Genomic DNA, 20,652 nt, shown 5'->3' on the forward strand with positions numbered 1-20,652 from the left:
GGGATGAAAATAATACCTGCCTCATAGAAAAGCTGTGAGAACAAAGTGAAGTAACCCATAGAAATCACTCTGCAGACTGGCATGCCATGAGCACCTAGGCGTTCTGTGCTGTTATCGCAGAAACACGTCTTTGAGGGTTTGATGTTAAGGTATTCGTAAGTTTTCCCTTCATTTTTCAAAATTAAAAAGAAATTCTTAAGGTAAAACATTAAAATCTATTGCAGAGGGTAAGAAAAACAGACTCACTACAATAGTGGAGTACTCAGAGATATAAAGCTCATTATTCAAGGTTCCAGATCATTTAGAAGATTCTCTGAATCAAGCCCACTTTGATGTGTGGCTGTGAAAATATTAACTACATACACTGCATAGTGTAGTAGTTAAGAAAACAAGCTAGAGAGCTGCTGCTGCTGCTGCTGCTGCTGCTAAGTCACTTCGGTCGTGTCCGACTCCGTGTGACCCCATAGACGGCAGCTGACCAGGCTCCGCCGTCCCTGGGATTCTCCAGGCAAGAACACCGGAGTGGGTTGCCATTTCCTTCTCCAATGTGTGAAAGTGAAAAGTGAAAGTGAAGTCGCTCAGTCGTGTCCGACTAGTAGCGACCCCATGGACTGCAGCCCACCAGGCTCCTCTGTCCATGTGATTTTCTAGGCAAGAGTGCTGGAGTGGCTTGCCATTGCCTTCTCCGAGCTAGAGAGTTAGGCTACCCAAATAGGAGTCTTGGCTCTGTCACTAATTAGTGTGGAAACTCTGAGGCAACAGCCCGAAGGCTCATGCCTCAGTTTCCTCATCTGGAAGATGGAAATAAAAGAAATACTTTCTCATAGGGTTGTTGTGAAGAATAAATGAGCCTCCACCTAAAAAAGGTAATTTTAAACTCTATCTGGTGCACTTTATAAGAGGTCAAGAAATGTCCTGGGAGAAAATAAATGAATCCAGGAAATTTAATTCCTCATCTTCCGCTTCAAGCCAGAAACTTGGCAGTTACCCTAGAATCCAATCTCTCCCTCTCACATCCTACATACAGTCCCCTGCCAAGTTCTATCGAGTCTTCCTCTAAATATCTCTTGTATGCAACACCCGCTTCTCCATCAGCATCATCTCCGCCGTGGCTCAGACCCTCAGCATCTCTCTTGCCTGCATCATCACCACCGGTGCTTCCCGACGGCGCTTCCGGCTGCTGCCCACAGCAGTGATGCTTGAAGGATGGTTCTCAACCCAGAAGGCTCTTCGGCCTCTTTTCTTTACCATCACCCCTAAAACCATTCAGGTCCCTCTCTCCTTTGAGCAGGGCTTAGTGTCCAGCTCTGTAAGCCAGCATACAAAGACCTTCGTGACCTGGCCCCTGACTACTTTCACAGTCATTTTTCTGCCATATCCCTCATGTCCCCTTTTCTCCAAAGATACTGTTTGCTTCTCACACAGCTAAATGTCTCTCATACTTGAACCCCTGTTGGCCTGGGATTCCTGTCCTCCTGTTTGTCTGTCTCGCTGAGTCTTCCAAGGCGTAGCTACGCCAAGAACCTTCTGTGAGCCCATTCGCAATGAACTGGCGGGGGGTCTCGCTGTGGCTCCTTCTTTGCAGGGTGTTTAATGGTGCTCTTACCTTCCTCCTCCTTGTGCCGGGAAGCACAGTACCACGTAATGTACTGTTGCCCCTCTGCCTCATTTAGGTTTGTCTCCAACACAGAATATAATGCCTAATGCCAGAATTTATTCAATAAATATTTGCTGAATGAGTGCATGAATGCAAAAATAAAGCAATGAATATTCATTCATTCCTGCTCTGCCACTGGAATAGATGCATGAGTTTGACATCAATAATCAGAGAATTAATTGACTGATTATTCCTTTGTCATTCAAAGAGAGAGAGAAACAGAAAGAAATTCCACAGTGTCTTTAAGTATAAATTTCCATGGGTCACCTCAAAGCTTGTTTTTTTTTTTTTTGACAGGATGTAGTAAATACATACAAACTACATACAAATATTGAATAAATTAAGGTTTGATACTAATATTCCTCACTAATGAAATGTATTTTATAATTCAATAATATAATGTGGAGAAAGGGCAAACCACGCAGGTAACATGGCACCAGAAGCCAACGGCTACAATAAACAGCATTTGTGATTTCTAACTATTGTGGGTTCAAGGTGGCTGGGACCCTCTCCAGACCAACACCTGCGGGCCAGGGAAGCCTGTTGAATGCAGGAGATACGGAGCTCCTCCCTGCAAGGTGCTTAGTAAGGGCGTGGATCCAAAACTAACCCACCCAAAGTCACTGTCTACTTTTGGCACCTCCTACTTGCTGCCAACCTAAGCCCATCAGGAGAGAAGGAGAGTGAAGCTGAAAAACAGACCAGGGAAGAGCAATGGGAAGTGAGGGTAAGAAACTTTTACATTAGATACTCACTGGAACTTTTTTTCCTTAAAGTCAGATGATAAAAGGATTAAGTAAGTGTTCATCCATCTAGATGAATTTCTTTTTTTAACAAACAGGAAGATTTTCTTTTACTTGATATGAAAGTTGTTGTGCCAAGAATAAAATACATCATTACTAAAATTCAACTAATCATAAATTCCTAGAAGTTCCCTACTTATTCATAGGGGCTTCCCAGGTGGTTCCGTGGTAATCAGCTATTCATGGTTATCAATATTCAAAAGAGACCAAATGTGCAGCTCATTGGGTTTTAAAAAACTGAACTGTGAATCCTATATTAATTTTACACGCATATTATGATTTGAGTATAATACTTAGTAACATCCCATACTGTATGATTCTGTATCATATAATCAAGAAAGGTTCATCTTGGGCTTGCTCAAACCTGAACTGAAGGGGAACCATGAATCAAATTCCTTGTTTTATAAACTAGATACTCTTAAGATTTCCTTTTGTATTTTGAGATTTTATGAGAGTGTTCACTATTCTTTTTTGTAATTAAAATATCCTAGAGGATATTTCCACATATGAATGAGAATGAGTCCCATAATAACCTGCTATATATATATGTGCTTGTGTGTGTATATATATATTTTTTTCATCAAATGCAAATGCAGTGTTAACTTTTTTTTTGGTAGTACTGCACAGCATGTGGGATCCCAGTTCCCTGACCAGAGATAGAACCTACAGCCCCCCTGCGGTGAAAGTGTCAGTGAAAGTGTAGTCTTAACCACTGGACCACCAGGAAAGTTCCCCCTGCGAAATATTTAGCTTTTCAATTGACAGGGGGCTTACAACATGGGGCAAAATAGCCCAGAAACCTTAATAAGGATTTTAGGAAAAGGTAGGAAAAAAGAAACTCAAAGTTGAAATAATTCACTTTCTAGAAAATAAGTGTAACATACACTGTGTCATGGAAGGAGATATAGAGCATGTCTTCAAAGTCATTTAACCTTAACTTTGCACATAGAAGTAGGCCATGCAATCATCTGGCTATGAATATTAAATCTGTGATACATGTACCTTTGATGGGGAATATATACACTATACTGTGTTATGAATTTAAAAGCACAATAGCAATGGAAGTGTCATCCATGAGCCCCTTTCTGGATCTCCTCTGTGAGTGCCCTGAGAACAAAACATTTAAATCTGCCTGCACGTTGACAGCAGCGATATTGAGATTTCTCCATGTTCCCTTTTGGTTGCTAAGAGATTTACACTGGACAGACTCTGTTGTACTAAGCATTTTGATCCCACAAAGCATTTACTTCAGCTCAGTGAGCCCAGAAACTCCCTTTGGTTCAGCCTTTCCCTATTTTGCTTCCGAGTCAAACAGGGGGCTGGGCACAAGGGCAGCAGACCTATCACTGCTTCCCCAGGACACGGCTGTCCACAAACCTGACACGGCTAGCAACTCTTACACAGAATATCGACATTAATGATGAAACGATGTCTTTATACAAATTTATGTTCCTGTCCCTGTGTTTCTCAGAAGCCAGTTTATCATGTTGTAGGGGTGGAGGAGGTGGATGTGCATAGGGAGGTCAAAGTACAGTGACCGACCCACAGACAAACCTAACTTTCATAAAACTAGACCAGAACCTGGCAAAACAAGGCAATTTCATAACAACTCTGCTGTGTGAGGCTTTGAAATACACCTGCTGAGAATTTCCTAACTTAAGTCTGTACTTCTGTAAAAATATATTCAAGAAGTTTTTTTGCGAGAACCCTGAAGCAGGAAACACCTATATTTAATATCCTGTGGCAGAACCACTGCAACTCTCTGAACTCAGTCTCAAAAGTCTGTCAGTAACCAAAGGCAAAGAGGTTTCTCTAGACCTTCACTTGGAAGAAAATGGCAAAGGCCCTGAAAATATTCATGATCACTCCTGAAGGAAGGTACATGTGGTGGATGAAATCTGCATGTCATTTGCAAGGCACGTGCATCACTGCTCAGAGCAAATTAAGATGATCTTTCCCTTGGGAATTATCACAAAGAGACATAAAAATGCTTTATGACTTGACTTCCATATTCAGATCACAGAGTTTTAGTCAATTTTTATGAACTGTCATGGAAGAAAAGTGATTTTGGGCCTCACTCTCCAAATCGGTATCTAGGATTCATATTTAAGGGCACAGCTCCCAAAAGGTAAGCACTCTCAGGCTGTAATTAAACACCAGTGACCCAGAATATTCCTCCTATTTGCTCCCCTGCATTAGAGTATCAGTAGGGGATGATCAATGCCCATGCTCGGAACTAAAGCAATCACTGCTGAAGTCCCTGCCTTGTCATGGGAATTCCTGCATTCAGGATAATCACTCTCAAGCCAGTAAAGACAAACCTCTGTGCTTTCAGCGGTATTTAACAAAAGAAAAGTTATTTCCAGCAGCTTATTTCCATTGCACAACCTACCTAGGAAGTACCTCATGGAACTGAGAGTCAGAAGGAAAGAGGGAACCAAAAAGGCAAAGCAGGAAATGACTTTACTGTTACGTCTTTAAGGTCACAGATCTGCCTGAGAAATGCACACATGTGACACAGTCCTAGCACAAAAGCTCTTTTTCCACGAGACAGAACTGTAAGAAATACAAAGGCTGCTTCTCCGGTCTCTCCCTCAATTCTAAGTCACCGCAGGGCATTTAACCTTGACTGGGCTGGAAAGAAACTACTCTGAACTCCCTTGCAACACCTTTCCATGTCATGGAAGCATGCCCATGCCTGTGTAAAGTGCAAGCCTTCCGCATCAGCACTGCAATCCCCCCACACGGGATAAAATCTTCCCCTGCCTTGCCCACCCTACACCCGTGGTCTACCACGGGGTTTCTATCATCTGTTCCCAATTTACACACCCAACTTACACACCCAATTTACACTCTACACTGCATGTAAAAACAGCCCCGAATGCTTCTCACAGATGCCAAGAGGAGATTAAAACATAAAGGATCCAGGCAAGATCTATGCACTGGCATACATAGCTACCTTTTTCTTCCGATCCCGGGACCGTTTGCGGTGTTTCCTTTTTTTCTCTGTCTCTTCTTCAGCATTGATTTCTAAATCCCGGTTTTTCTTTAATTGGGAGGCCGCATGAGCCATAATGCATCGAAAAGGACCCTCTCAAGCACGCAGGGCTTCCTGGTAGAAGGTGATATCCTCAGGCACCTTTAATCAGGCTTCCAGCAGCATTCCAATCACTGGAGAGAAACCTTGGACTCCAAGCAGGGAGACATTCAAAATGCCAAGATGCTGGAGAAGCCGAAGCTTTAAAAACCCCAACGACGGTTTCCAGACTTCAGCCTACACCTCCCTGTACCTGAACCTTTACACGAGAGTGCAGCCATCGTAATGCATTTACCGTAGTGAAAAAGACAGCTGGGACACAGGAAGCTGTATTATGGCTGTATCCCCTGCCACCAGCTGGAAGTGTCTAAGTGATTCCTCGGAAGGGGGAATGCTGCAAAGGATGCTTCTCTGAAGGGAAAAAATCAAGAGTCACCGCACATGCAGGAGCAAAAATCCAGCACTAATTCTGAAAACCTATTTTAGAATCCTTCGAAAAAAAGGCAGGGCTGCAATTTATACATCACCACTAGGTCTGCACAGAGCAGAATTTAACCCGTAAGAGAATGGAGCGGTTCCTACTCCAGTGTAACTGCTGATGGTGACAAAATATATAAAATAAGATTTTACAAAAGACACTCGATTTTGCTGTGGAGATCCTGACTGCATGATGGGGAAAACAATGCATGCATTGCTCATCTCCACAGTGAGGCCTTTATGCTCAACTATCAGCCTAAATGCATTTTGTGGGGGAGGATTCACAGAAGGGCCTGTTGTCTTTTAAAAACAACATGCTGATTACAACACATCATACAGCAGGCCATGAGCATGTTGGTGTGGGGAACAGATGCTGGATTCAGAGGGGTTCCCCAGGACTCTCCCCTCCTGAGGTCCAAGGGTCACAGAAAATCTGCGCTGCAGTCAGGGGCTCCGAGTCACAGAAATGTGGACTCGGCGTTCATGTGCACTTCAATCACCTTACTATTTTTGCCACCTGAGTCCTCAATGACTGCAGCTTCTGAATATTCATGAGGTGAAGTGAAGCAGCAGCAGGGCTCAAGGCCTGCTGGGCTATCTTCTGCTAGGATGCACGCACTGGAAGAAATTTAATAAGTCAGGAATCATTCGTATACACAAACACATGATGCCCAAGACATGGCTGAAATGTCAGTCTGGACCTGAACCATTTCAGGCCCCGGTGAGAAAACTTAAATTCCCCAAGTAAATGAGCAGGGGGAAACAAGATGATGCTTCACTGAAAAGACTTCGTGTGTGCTTCTGATATTCAAAGTCCTTGACTTTGGAAATAGTGGGTTTGACTTTACAGGCAGTGGTTGGTGATGATTGTTCAGTCGCGAAGTTTTGTCCAACCCTTTGCGACCCCATGAACAGCAGCACGCCAGGATTCAGTTTGCAGGACTGACTGTTAAAATGTGTGGAGGCCAAAGCATGCAGTCCAGAGGTGGTGTGCAAGGATTTGGTTGGAGGTCCCTGGAGCTGCTGTCCACCTGCTTCATTAAGAGCCCCAAGTGTAAGTTCCTGCCAACGACTACTCACTGTATTTCTGATTTTGAGATCAAGAACTTTCTTCATTCTTCCCTAGCAGGGGGCCTTACATCTTCCCGGGACAGCAACAGACAATGGAAAGCAAAGGAGGACCATGGCCGTGACCTTCTACTACAAGTGAATTGAAATAGATGGACTCACTCTGAACCATGGGAAAATCACTGTGGCCCAATATTTCTGAGGGCCCACTGGCACTTGTGTGCTTGCTTTCCCACAGAAACTATCTACATGAAGGAAGAGGTGTAGAAAAGTTCCCAACTGCCTACAAAACCATCGTCTGACAAAAAGCAGGGGCGGGGAGGAAGGCAAGGGATGAAATGTAACTCAGATCCAAAAGCAATAAACTGTATTTGGAGCTTCATAATAAAAATAAATGCTTTTCTATCAGAAGAATTTTTTATTGTAATAGTAATAGGTGGGGCAGAAAATATAAAAAGTTAAACTTTGGTGTGCTTGCTCCTGATATTAACCATCCTGGACTTTTGAGGAATATTCACAAAATTTCCTATCCTTATTTCCAGCAAGCTGAAGAGGATAGCCAGCTAAAAAACTGGCTGATTTCCCACTGGCTCCAGGATGTTCTCTTTTTTTCTTGCTTTATAGATACTAATGCTACTTTAAAATGTTTTTATAAGCACACCTGACCAAGGTAACTTTGCCATCGAAGGCTGGCAAAGCTACTGTCCCATTGATCTCCATCAGCAAAAGCAAAGATGGAAATTAGGAAAACAGGTCCAGGTACTTTTGGACACACTTCTCTCTGGAATAATTCTTTGCTTTCCCAAAATGTTCAGAAGTTGAGAATAAGTCACAACTTACATGTCACCATAATATGAATTTTTTTTTTATAGTGGATTTTGCGTTAGTAGTTGTCCCACCAAAACTAAACTCTAAGACAGAGCTCATTTAGATTCTCTTCCTTACAGAAAACATGGGCTTCTGTTTGCCATTTTTAAACTAGAACTTTAAATAACAAAACTGCCAAGAAAGGCAGCTCCGTGAGTCCTAGGATTTGATGGTAATATCACTAAAGTCTTAGTCCCTTTCTTCCTACCCAGCACACACACTGATATCAAGCTCCTAGTGCATTTATTTCTTATTTATTTATTTATCGCAAAGGCAGTTACCCAAGATTGCCACAAATATTAGCATTTGTTCCTCCCAAACTAAATTCACAGTTCTAACAATAATTCTAGAAAGCAAGCTCTTATCGTAGCTGAAACAACCAAGAAAAGAACTTTCAAAAACTTAATTCTTTGCCTGAAGTTTTATAAAACTTTTCCACTTCAGTCTCATGAGATTGTTCTCTTCTGAGTGATGATCAAATTCATTCAAACCTTCCAAGTAAAACTTTGCAGCTGGTCTAACAGTAGGTCTCCAAGCAGAGGGGCGGGTCTCTGCAGCAAGAAGGAGATGCAGAAACAGCATTAGAGCAAGCACCGCACCTCAACAGTAATGCGAGGTCCACTGGGTAGCTTCTCCAGGCCTGCTCCCTGACACAGGCCATGAGGGTGTAAGGAACAGGGCTTGCATGGGATGGCCCATGTGAGGAATGCTGAAGCTACAGAAAGTTAAGGAACTCCTCCTCTCAAGAAAAAAAAAAGCCATCCTGGCTTTATAAAAACTCCAGGTACAAGAATTCCATAATCAGCCTTTTGAAACAAAGTTAAAGACTGATCTTTCAAACTTTTATTAGCTGCAGAAATCTTTGCTTAAATAAGCCCTACAGGACAGGCATTGAGAATAAACCAGAGAGTGAAGTTACCTAGCTGAATGGAAGGGACACTGTCTACAGCCCCAAGTTTTAGACTTCCTCAGCCTCCCTCCTGAAGGCAGGTTGGATGAACACGGTTTGAAGTTTGAAATCTGGCACTCAGCAGCAAGGAGTCCTGATCTTTCCATGGTGTCTACCTTTGATTACAGAAATTATATCAATAAACGATTCCTCCTACTAAACTTTCCCCATAATCTTATTCAAAATAATTTCTGATTTCTGATCAGAAGTGACATGTTTCATTGAGTCCTTCTTGTCCTCACATTATTAGAATGTAAAACTAGTACAAAAAAGTGAAAATCACTTTCCAGTTTGGCATCCGGAATAATGGCTATACCCCCAAATAAATTCTAATCCAGGAACCAAAACGCTGTGACTAAAATATGCCAATGAAAGTAAAACCAAATCGATACACTGGACATTTTACCCGAGCCAGGGAGCTGCTATATCCTCAGTCTGGCAAATACCTTGCCAGGATTCCAAGACAAGTTTTGATTATTCTTCAGCCAATTAATAGCTTAACTACTCTCAGTTGTCATTTATACTGTGTCTCCACATTGCTCAGCTGAGTTGACACACAAATAGTGTATTTGATTTCTCTGGAGGTGATACTGTCTCTTGGTGATCTTGAAGTTACAAGAGTTTCAAAGTGCACTTTGAAAAAAATAGGACATAGTGATGAGGAGAAGCGGAGGGCAGGTAGTATATTACGAATGGGGGATGGGGGCAGGAAAAACACGAAAAAGAGCAATGCTGCCAGCCACCAGCGAAGCTGCACCTCCCCAACCCTGCCCCTGGCTCTTGATAACAAGGAAAGTGCATGTTTTGATGGGATCAGAATTATTTCGTGCTGCACCCACTTCAGTTTTCTCAGAAGCAGAACAGCCTCACCATAAGAAAGAGTCAAAATATTTTTCCTTCAGAGAGAAAAATGGATCCATCGTCACTGCATTAATTTCGGCAGCCTAGATAAAGATGATGTCAAGAGATCTTGAGTGGGTTCTGAACAACGTGGGGCACAAGAAAGCAAACAAGCACTAAACCTGTCAATGGTTATAAATGACAGAAAGGCACCCTAGGAAATGCTTAACTCACAGTCACAGGTTATTCTTCATTTTCAGATGAGACACATGGAAAAAAAAAGGCAGTGACTATCATACTGAGGGATTGGTGGTCCTTTTCATACTCCTCATAGTGGGCGGCACCTTCGAATAAACGAGCCCTGGCCTTGGTTCCATCTGTCTTAGTACTGGGTTTGCCCTCCGTCCCTGGAGCAGGCTGTCTGTCCAACTCACCAGCATGACCTCAGCCTGGAGCCAGCCAGCTGGCCAAGCTGCCAGCTGCTTCTGCCACCTCCCATGGGGGGCGGGGGCAGGCTGCCGGGGATGGCTCCCCCGTGGTCTCTTCATCACACACACGCTGGCTGGCAGAAAGAAGGGGGTCCCTGGATGTGCACGAATGAACCCCTGCAGGCATAGACCCCAGACTCTGTCCCACTCAAAGGAGGGAGCTGTCAGTGCCTGGTGGAAGAGTGAGCAACAGGCCAGCACCCAAAGTCCTGGATAAACAATTGTACCGGACAAGTTGCTTCCTCTCTGCAGCCCTGGTTCTTACAGGAGGAACAAGTGAAACCAGATGACCACAAAGACATCCACCAAGGAACCCCAAAATCCAATGACCTAAGGTGGTAGAAGGTGGTGCATGTTTGAAAGTGATGAAAGATATTTAGGAAAGGTTTATTTAAGAAAAATTTACACAATTATATGTATAGGATAAACAAGGTTTATCCTTGTTTATACGATAAACAAGGTGCTATTGTATAGCACAGGGAAGTATAGTAATGGTAACTCAAACATATGATGTGAATTATATATATGGTAAACCATAATGGAACAAATATGAAAGCATGCGTATAACTCAGTCACTATGCTGTACAGCAGAAATTAACATGACACTGTAAATCGACTACTTTGTTCTTGTTTAGTTGCTCAGTCATGTCTGACTCTTTGCAACTGCAGCCTGCCAGGCTCCTCTGTCCATGAGATTAATAAAATTTTTTTAAAAATGAAAATGAAGCATTTACAATCTGGGCTGGCCAAAACAGTAGCCACCAGCCCTATTTAGCGATTGGCAATAAAATAGTACTACTGTGACTGCAAAACTGAGTTTCTAAATTTTATTTAGTTAAGAAATTTATATTTAAAAACATTCTCAGTTCAGATATTGGAACACATTTAAGTGTAGGAGTAATTTGGAAATGTGAATTTACTTTTTTGCTTTTCATTTTATAAGATAAAAGATCAAGTATTTCTGATGATAATTTAGCACCCACATTGAGATGTAAAATACACACTGGATTTCAAGGCACCATGAAAAAAAAGCAATGTGAATTACCTCAGTAATAATTTTATATATTGATTCATGCTGAAGTGAGGATATTTGGATATGTTCAGTTAAATAAAATATACTAAAATTAATTTCACTTTTTAAAGAGATTTTTAAATGTGTCTATTTGAAATTTAAAACTATATATGTGGCTCCCACTACATTTCTGTTGGACACTGATGGTATACATAAAGAGCTTATCTTAACAAAAAAAGAGCCTAACTTGCCAGCAGGTATTTTCCTGCAGGCAGTCATTATGCTTTTCACATGAAATGTTAAAGGACAAAAACACGTGATGTTCTCAGGCACTTGCGCTAAACACAATATTCGCATACTCATGGACTCATTCACTCTGCGGTGACATCTGGCATCTGGGACATACAGGTGAATGGGACTTGGTCTCATTCCTCAAATCATCAATGAGAGAGACAGACAAGGGAACTGACAATTATAACACACATCCAGGTGCTGTGGAAGCAGGGGTGTGGACCTGTAATACAAAACAAAGTGGCGAGTATGCAGAACAATGCTTTCTAGGTCAGGTATAAAGACTCTCTTTCCTATCCGCAGAATTTACAATTCCACAGTTCAACACCTCACATTCTTAGTCTACCTGGCCAACTGTTCATGCTTGAACAGATGATGCAGAATTCCCCCTAGAGCCCAGGCACTGTCATAGATGCTGGTGATAGGATGGTAAGTAAGATGGATGAGGTCCCTTTCTCTAAACTTCCATTCTTGGGAGTATGGGGTGGCAGGAGCAAACCAGTCAACAAATCAGTGAAGAAGAAAATCTCAGTCACAGTGTTAGGGGAAAAAAATGAAGACTATACCTGGATCGAAAGAGTCGAGATGAGGAACAATTGTTCATGGGGCCCTCTGCTTCTTTTTAATTTTAGATTCTCAAGATAGTGAGAAGCCAATTGAGTTGAGTTTCCACTGTATTAGGCTAGTAAAGTAAAAGTGTTAGTTATTCAGTCATGTCAGACTCTTTGTGACCCCATGGATGGTAGCCTGCTAGGCTCTTTTGTCCATGGAATTCTTCAGGCAAGAATCCTGGAGTGGGTAGCCATTCCTTTCTCCATGGGATCTTCCCAACCCAGGCATTGAACCTGGGTCTCCCACCTTGCAGACAGATTCTTTACCCTCTGAGCCACCAGAGAAGACCTTATTAGGGTAGCGATTCCTCCCAATTTGCCCTCTAAACCAAGAAGCTGAGCACAGTGGCTGATAATAAATGTGAATAGTTTCTCAAGTAATAGGCTCAATTCAAATATATTACTGAAGAGAAAATATGTTTCTGTATTACTTTTCTCCTAAACTATCTGGATAACTATAGCTCCCATCAGTCTTTAATAACTTATAGTTTAATAAATATTCCAAAAAGGTTGACTTTTTTACTCCATTCTCTACCAAGTAATGGAGTAAATTCTCCTATGTATCCACTGAATCCTTGCAATTTAATATTTATATCAGAATCATACTTAAGGTGGTCCAAAGGGAAGAAAATGCAAACATGCAAGAAAGGCAAAATAGTTCTTCTCTCAACTTGCTAAAAGTAACTGTAAGACTTTAGAGAAGCCCCTTATCCTTCCTGAGTCCCTGGTTCCATAAATGTAGAGATGGAAAGGAATTCTAAAGTCTCTCCTCTCTGCTGACCTATGTACTCTGTCATTCTGAAATACAGTTACGGTAGGATGCGATGATTGACTCACGTGGGCTTCCTCTGCTGGAGTATTTTGACCAAGATACAAAGAAAGAAAGTTCACGTTCAACACATTTCTTTTAAGAGACAACTAAAACGGCAAATGCGCGAAACAGCGGAGAGGATTTGTCGATGTGGGAAACTATTGGCCTACTCAGTGATCATTTGCTGAGCCTGAATATGAGAGAGAGCGTGGTGCACAAAGCAAAGCAAAGCCTTAGTTTTTAGAGAACGGAGGATCTAATTAGTTGATTCAGGATGTCATATTATAGTGACCATGGGTAGGATAAAACAACTGAACACTATGCCAGGTGCCATAGAGGAAGTCATAATAAATAGTCAAATATTCACATTAAAACTCATGTAGCAATCTTATATTGTGGACTGCATCAATCATGCAGAGATTTTGTATGGCAAAAAAGAAAAAAAATGACATTTTCTTGGATCTGGAACTGATTTATTGCCGTAGAAGGAGCTACATGGAGAGTTTATAACCACTTCCTTCTGGAATGGAAATAACAGTACATGCTCCTTACCAGTATGTTTTCAATAACTAATGTTTATGAAACAACATGATTATCACAAGAGACAAAAACAGTACATGTACACACAGGCATTATCAAGTTGAGGCAGGCTGTAATACAGACTGGCCCTCAGAGCCCCTAAATATATGTGGGACTCCTCTTTCTTCTTGTCCTACAAACTTGCTAAGTCTTAGAACGTTTCCTCTTCCATGTTGATTCAAAAGGCAAACTGTACATCAGATGAATTAAACTTTCTATTATATGGTCCACAGTTCAGTTCAGTTCAGTCACTCAGTCATGTCTGACTCTCCGCGACCCCATGAATCACAGCACGCCAGGCCTCCCTGTCCATCACCAACTCCCGGAGTTCACTCAAACTCATGTCCATCGAGTCGGTGACAACTTGGCACCTTTTTACTTGACCTTCCATTATACCATACCAAGATATAATCACAAGAAGTTAGTAGAGTTAGTACTGGGGCATAAAGTTTTATGTTTGGGAAAAAACTTATGAGGCCCTTTTGAAAAAGATAAAAGTTGAGAACAATTTTCTTTTTCACTCCAATTATCTCCTAAAAGAAAGGGTGAAGTGGGGAAATATTTTCACAAATACTGTGAGATGTAGCTTCATCTAGACAGATTTCATCCAACTCTTTTTTTTTTGTATTTAATATCTTCTATGGTAGAGATCAGCAAGCAGTTTGGGGCTCTGCAGGCCATCTGGCCTCTACTATACCTGTTGGACTTCCCTGCCCTAGTGCAAAAGCAGCCAGAGACAGCAAGTAAATGAACAAATATGGTTGGGATGCAATAAAACTTCATTTGTGCATACTGAAATAGGAACTTGGGTCACCTTTGTGTGACCATTTTTAGTTTGCAGGCTGTAAAAAATGAGGCTGATTCCCCTGGAGTAGGGCATGGCAACCCACTGAAATATTTTTGCCTGGCGAATCCCATGGACAGAGGAGCCTGGCAGGCGACAGTCCATTGGGTTGCACAGAGTTGGACACGACTGAAGCGACTTACCGTGGCACTGCATACACAGAAATAAAATTTGTGTATTAATTCCTTCACTTACAAATATTTACTGGGTACTTCTTTTCTTGAAGTAGCATAATTCTACACATGTACTCAGGATGCCCAAACTCAACAAGCTCTCAGGAGAGTGAGAGTGAGATCAATTTGCAGCAGGACAGCTGATCCCATCTGCCATTCAATTCAATGGCCATCTGCCCCAGAGTAAGTCTCCGCAGGACCACAGCCATGCTACTCTCTATGCAATGCATAGGACAGAGATCTGGTTTACTACGTTCTCTTTCCTTCCCTGGGATGGTGACAAGGCAGAAGCAACTTTAGTGTTTTCTATTTTATTAGTAATTTACTATTACATTCTAAATATTTCCTACTAAATTACTTCCATTACTTTGCAGGAATAAACTAATATTTATAGAGAACCCTCCCTATTTCTAAAAACGTGCTAAACTGAGTCAGAAATTAAAGAGAAAATGCATAACCTTTTAAAAAAATCAGAATCATGCTCATGGACTTAAATGCTTCTTTTTGACATTATTTTATTAAAAGAATGAAACTTGGAGGTTTGTCAACAGTTAATGCCTGGACAGGGAACCAGATCTGTCAATGGTTAATGAACGGTGAGAACTTCCAACAAGGATGTGGCAATTGAAAATGCGGAAGTTATGGGAAGAACAAGCTTAGGTCTGGGACCCACAAGAAACTCTATCTGTTCCGAAGGAGAGTGGACTGTCCTTTAAGAAATGTCAGGTCGGACTGCTCCCCTTCAGCTGCCCACAGCCTCCTCCCTCCCCCAACACATACACTAAAGTGTTAGTCAGAGAAAGGGAAAGCCAGATGGTTTTGGGGATTAGCAATGAGGAAAGGCCCAAGTTTCACCTCAAGGTTGTTATTAAATTCTAGCTCGGATTGGCAGGGATACAGAATTCGGGCCATCTGAGAGCTCTTTGGGAGTCTTGGTCCAGTTCCTAATGAGCAGGTGTTGACACGGAAAAGGCTGCCTGTGCATCGGCGCTACAGGCATGGAGCACTGCAGCTAGCTGGGTGTTACCTGGATGGTGCCCCATTCTCCCCAAGACTTCCTCCCGTCCTAGGAAACCATGCTCAACTCTACACACCCAGCCACATTCTGCTCCTTCTGGCAACAAACCCAATAAAAATCCATCAACCAAACAATTTAAAGTGTTGACTGTTCTGCAGATGTGGCAGTTTCACAACACTCTGTCCCACTTTAAAAAATCCTTTCCAGCACAGTCAGATTTCACTTGGGTCCCAGAAAGTTTCAATACCCACTTGGAGATGCGCTTATTCATTACAGATGACACACTGTATTAACCATTTCTTTTCATCCTTTTTTTGTTTTTTTTGGCTGCACAGAATGTGGGATCTTAGCTCCTCCCACCAGGGATCGAGCCCCATGTCCTCTGCACTCAAACAGTCGGGTTTAACCACTGGACCACCAGAGAAGTCTGTATTAATCATTTCTTAGATCGCAACTGGTCTCAACAGTCTATTCAATGAGAATAAGATAGACATCAAAACTTCCAATACAGGGTTTTGTTTTGTAGCCATGTTAAAATCTAGGAGAATTTGGCCAAACTCTGTATTCCACCAGGGATTTACTAAATAGAAATACCACTGTACTACAGATGTGTGCAACATATACTTCCCTGTCAGGGAGCTCATCAATTAGACCAGCAGGAAAAGCACAGAATCATGGATAGCAGTTTAACACAGAAGCAATACCCATGTCTACTTTTAACAGTAACTGTCTACCAACAGATTTCTTTTTTTAAAGACTGTGGATCCCATGATTACATGAGCTTTAAGAAATAAATAGGAACATTGATTCTGCTTACAAACCAAATTTTACAAGCCTGTTTCACAATGGTGGTGTTTTAAAATAAAGACAGGATGGTTATTAGAGAAAAAGTTCCCCAGTCTTTATGAGTTCTTGTGAATGTTAAGAGCAAAACAAAAATTCTAAAGGAACCACTCCATTTCATGATGTTGTGTTCTACTAGGGTGGCAATAAAACCAGCCTTTTGTATACTCTGTATACTCAGTTCATCTTGAGTTTTAGGTAATTCTGTAGATTTTATAAGGCTCGAACCTCAAATAGAAAGTAGTGACAAAAATATAAATAATCTTGAAAATGTAAATCAGTAGGGCTTTTTTAAAAGTAACTTTTATTTACTTTCCCCCATATCATCCATACATATTCATTCTAAAAATTTCAAATCATGGATTTAAAAAAAAAAAAAGGAAAATAAAATCCACTTTGCCACCATGGCTACTCACATGTTAGAATGACTATTACCAAAACGACAATCTACCTCTGGGATTACACAACAAGTGTAGGCAAAGATGTGGAGAAAGGCGAATCTTTGTGCACTGTTAATGGAAATGTAAATTAGAAAATAGCATGGACTTTCTTTAAAAACTAAAAATAGAACTACCATATGATCCAGCACTTCTACTTCTGGGTATACAGCTGAAGGGGAAAAAATCACCATCTCTAAAAGATATGTGTCCCATTGTTCACTGCAGCATTATTCACAATAATCGAGACATGGAAATAACCTAAGTATCTATCAACAGATGAATGGATAAAGAAAAATCACACATATCTGCACACACAAATGGAACAGTATTCAGCCATAAAAAAAAAAAGAAATTCTGCTGTATCTGACAACATGGGTGCATGGTGAGGGCAATATGCTAAGTAAAATAAGTAAGACCAAGAGAAACAAATACTCTATGATCTCACTTACATGCGGAATCTAAGAAAATCAAACTCAGAAATACAGAAAGCAGACTAATGGTTGCCACAGAAGTAGGCGGAGGGTGAGTGAAATGGATGAAGACGGTCAAAAGGTACAAACTCTCATCGACAGGATAAGTTCTGGAAATATAATACACAGCATGGCAACTAAGCTTAATAATAGTGCTTCGTATATTTGAAAGTAGCTAAGAGAATAGATCTTAAAAGTTCTCATCACAAGAAAAGAGTCTGCAATTTGTAATGTGATATTAACTAAACTTATTGTGGTGATCATTTTTCTACATATACATATATCCAATCATCATGTATACCTAAAACTCATACAATGCTCTATGTCAACTATATCTCAATAAAACTAGAAAATCATATTGCCATCATGCAGAAATAACGACCATCACAATTTTGCTGTATATTGCTCCAAGATTTGTATATATTTATTTATAAATCATTTATATATCATTCTATCATTCTAACCCAACTATATAATGAACATCCAGGCAGTTCACTAAATACTCTTCCATAACTTTTAAATGGTTGTACAGTATTCCATGTGATGAAAAATGCCATATTTAAAAAAAAATGCAATCCCCTTCTATTAGACATTTAGATTAATTCAATTTTTCCATGAGCGAAACAATGCTATAAATGACTACTCATACTCACATATGAGTTCACAACCCATAAGTAACTTAGGATAGATTTCTAGAGTTATATTTCTGGAAAAGCATAACAAATTTGACTTAATGGGTAGACTGTATACTTAGGGACTGAAAAAAATACAGTTTATTTCCCATGTCCAAGAAATTCTCTACTGATCGACAGGATGAGAAACCTATGGAAATATATTACCTATGCTAAGTAAATTGACTACCTTTCTTTTTACTTAGAATTTATCCATAGTTGAGAATTATTTAAGAGCTGGACTGTTTTTATAAGCCCAAAGTCAAAATATCTATGATAATTTTATCAGTGCCACATTTTGAATACCTCAAGGACTATGGACAAAAAATGCCTTGAATCTCTACTGGTTTGGGGTTGTGTAGACAACCAAAATTTATACTGACTTATAACACACAAAAAAAGCACATAAATAATCAAAATCTTCTGAAGTATTAATGGGAGGAATAGTTTTGCTCTTGATGAGACACCAAAGAACTTAATGCTCTGTAAAATCCAGAAAGATGCACAAAGATTATAATATCACAATACTGATAAGACTAGTTACACAAAATTACCAAATTCATAACATGCACGCACGCATGCACACAACAGCTGTTCTATAATAAAACTCCTTAATATGTGAAAGAGTGCCAAAATGGTAGTAATTCTCCCCCAAGTCACAGCCACAGTTATTTGGATTTGGTAGTAGGTCTGTTTCTCCACCTTGAAACTAACTCTGAATTGTTCTTATGACTTACTTTGGTCAAAAGATTGTAGGGGGAAAGCAACTATAGCCCTGCAGAGGTTAAAAGGATTTTCATACTTTCATTCTCTCCAGGAACACTGTCTATCCACCATGTGAATAATCCTGAGTTAGCCTGCACAATGAGGAGACCACATGGCCCACCACCCTCATTGCCCCAGCCAAAGCCTTAAGTCTCAGAAGCAGGGACACCTGGTGGATTGGCAAAGATTCCTGTGTAAATCTGATGGACTCTTAAGAACTGCCTAGCTGATCTTAGTCCAGATGGCCTACCAGAAGCAAAACAAATAGTTATTATTTTAAGTCATTAAATTTGGGGTGGTTTGTTACACAGTGTAACTGATGCCTTAAAAGTCAGAGAATACAAGTTAAAAATACTAAGAATTAAAGAGAAACTATCATGATAAAGCCTACAGACATTAAAAAGATAAGTGAATATTACAAATGACTTCTTGCCAATAAGTTGAAAATTCAGATGAAATGGAAAAATTTCTCAAAAAAAGACTACTCATCAAAACATACACAAGATTAAAAACTGAAAATAGAGTTGTCATCAGTTCAGTTCAGTTGTTCAGCCGTATCCAACTCTCTGTGACCTCATGGACTGCAGTATGCCAGGCTTCCCTGTCCATCACCAATTCCTGAAGCTTACTCAAACTCATGTCCATTGACTTGGTGATGCCATCCGACCATCTCATCCTCTATCATCCCCTACTCCTCCCTCATTCAATCAATTCAATTTCCCAGCATCAGGATCTTTTCAAATGAGTCAGTTCTTCTCATCAGGTGGTCAAAGTATTGGAGTTGTCATATGATCCAGCAATCCCACTCCTGGGCATAAACTCTGACAAAACTATAACTTGAAAAGATACATGCCCCCCACCGGCCCCATGTATATACAACCAATATTTACCAAAGCCAAGATATGGAAACAACCTAAATGTCCACCAACAGATGAGTGGATAAAGAAGATGCAGTACAATCAAATACTATGAAGCCATTAAAAAGAATGAAATAATGACATTTGCAGCAACATGGATGCAGTTAAGTAAAGTCAGTCAGAAGGAGAAAGACCAACACTGTATGATAATACTTACATATGGAATCTAAAATATGACACAAATGAACCTATCTACAAAATAGAAACAGATCCACAGACATAGAGAACAGACTTGTGGTTGCCAAGGGTGGGAAGGTGGGGGGAGGGAAGAAAGGATTGGGCACAAGGGGTTACCAGATGCAAATTAGTAGAATGGATGAGTTATAAGTTCCTATGGTATAGTACAGGGACTATATTCAATTTCCCTTTTGGTTTATCACATGATAAGAACATACATATATATGTATGTATATGATACAGGTACGTATAACTGAGTCACTTTGCAGTATAGCAGAAATGTATTAGCTAATGTGTATAAGCACATTGTAATCAATTGTACTTCACTAAAATTGTTTTTAAAAAACTTACACAAGATGAAAAGGAAAATCTTGAGGCTATTTTTTTTTAAAAGAAATTGAAATCACATAAAATTATCCCAAAAGGGAAAGAGCACACCTATATGGCTTCTCTAGTGAATTCCATCAAACATTTAGGGAAGAAAATATCAAATATTATACCAACTCTGAGAAAACAGTGGCAGTAGAGACAACTCACTTTACATGGCTAGCATAAACTTGATACCAAAACCTAACAAAGAAATTAACAATAAAAAAATACAGAATGATCTCTCTCATCCAGATCAACTCAAAAATGCCTTAGAAAATATTAGCAAAATTGAATTCAGCAGTAAAGTGGAGTTTTCTTCCAAGAATGCAAACTTGATTCAACAAGTCAAAAAGTATCAAGGATACTTGTGACACAAAAATGTAATACAGTAACTAATAAAGGGAAAAAAATCTATATATGATAATTTCAAGAGGCGCAGACAATTCTTTTAACAAATTTCTAACCATGTGGGATA

At 40.3% G+C, this 20,652-nt stretch overlaps 1 protein-coding gene across 11 annotated transcripts in view; it reads right to left on the reverse strand.

The window, feature by feature from the left end:
* ANK3 (ankyrin 3) overlaps positions 1–20,652 on the reverse strand; it is a 765,692-nt gene that overhangs the window by 387,880 nt on the left and 357,160 nt on the right. For 2 of the 11 annotated variants that reach the window (XM_088841910.1, XM_088841907.1), the window contains exon 1: positions 5,420–8,851. The exons of 4 other annotated variants lie outside the window; for them this stretch is intronic. In XM_088841910.1, the coding sequence (XP_088698036.1) occupies positions 5,420–5,533 (114 nt within the window). In that variant the 5' untranslated portion in view covers positions 5,534–8,851. Of the gene's footprint in view, positions 1–5,419; positions 19,815–20,652 lie in introns of those variants that run through there. 5 more of the 11 variants (XM_088841906.1, XM_088841904.1, XM_088841909.1 and 2 more) reach the window with 4 other exon arrangements.

Source organism: Moschus berezovskii, chromosome 12 (assembly GCF_049115385.1).
Source record: "Moschus berezovskii isolate FMDL1 chromosome 12, NW_MosBer_1.0, whole genome shotgun sequence".
In the NCBI taxonomy this organism is placed as follows: domain Eukaryota; kingdom Metazoa; phylum Chordata; class Mammalia; order Artiodactyla; family Moschidae; genus Moschus; species Moschus berezovskii.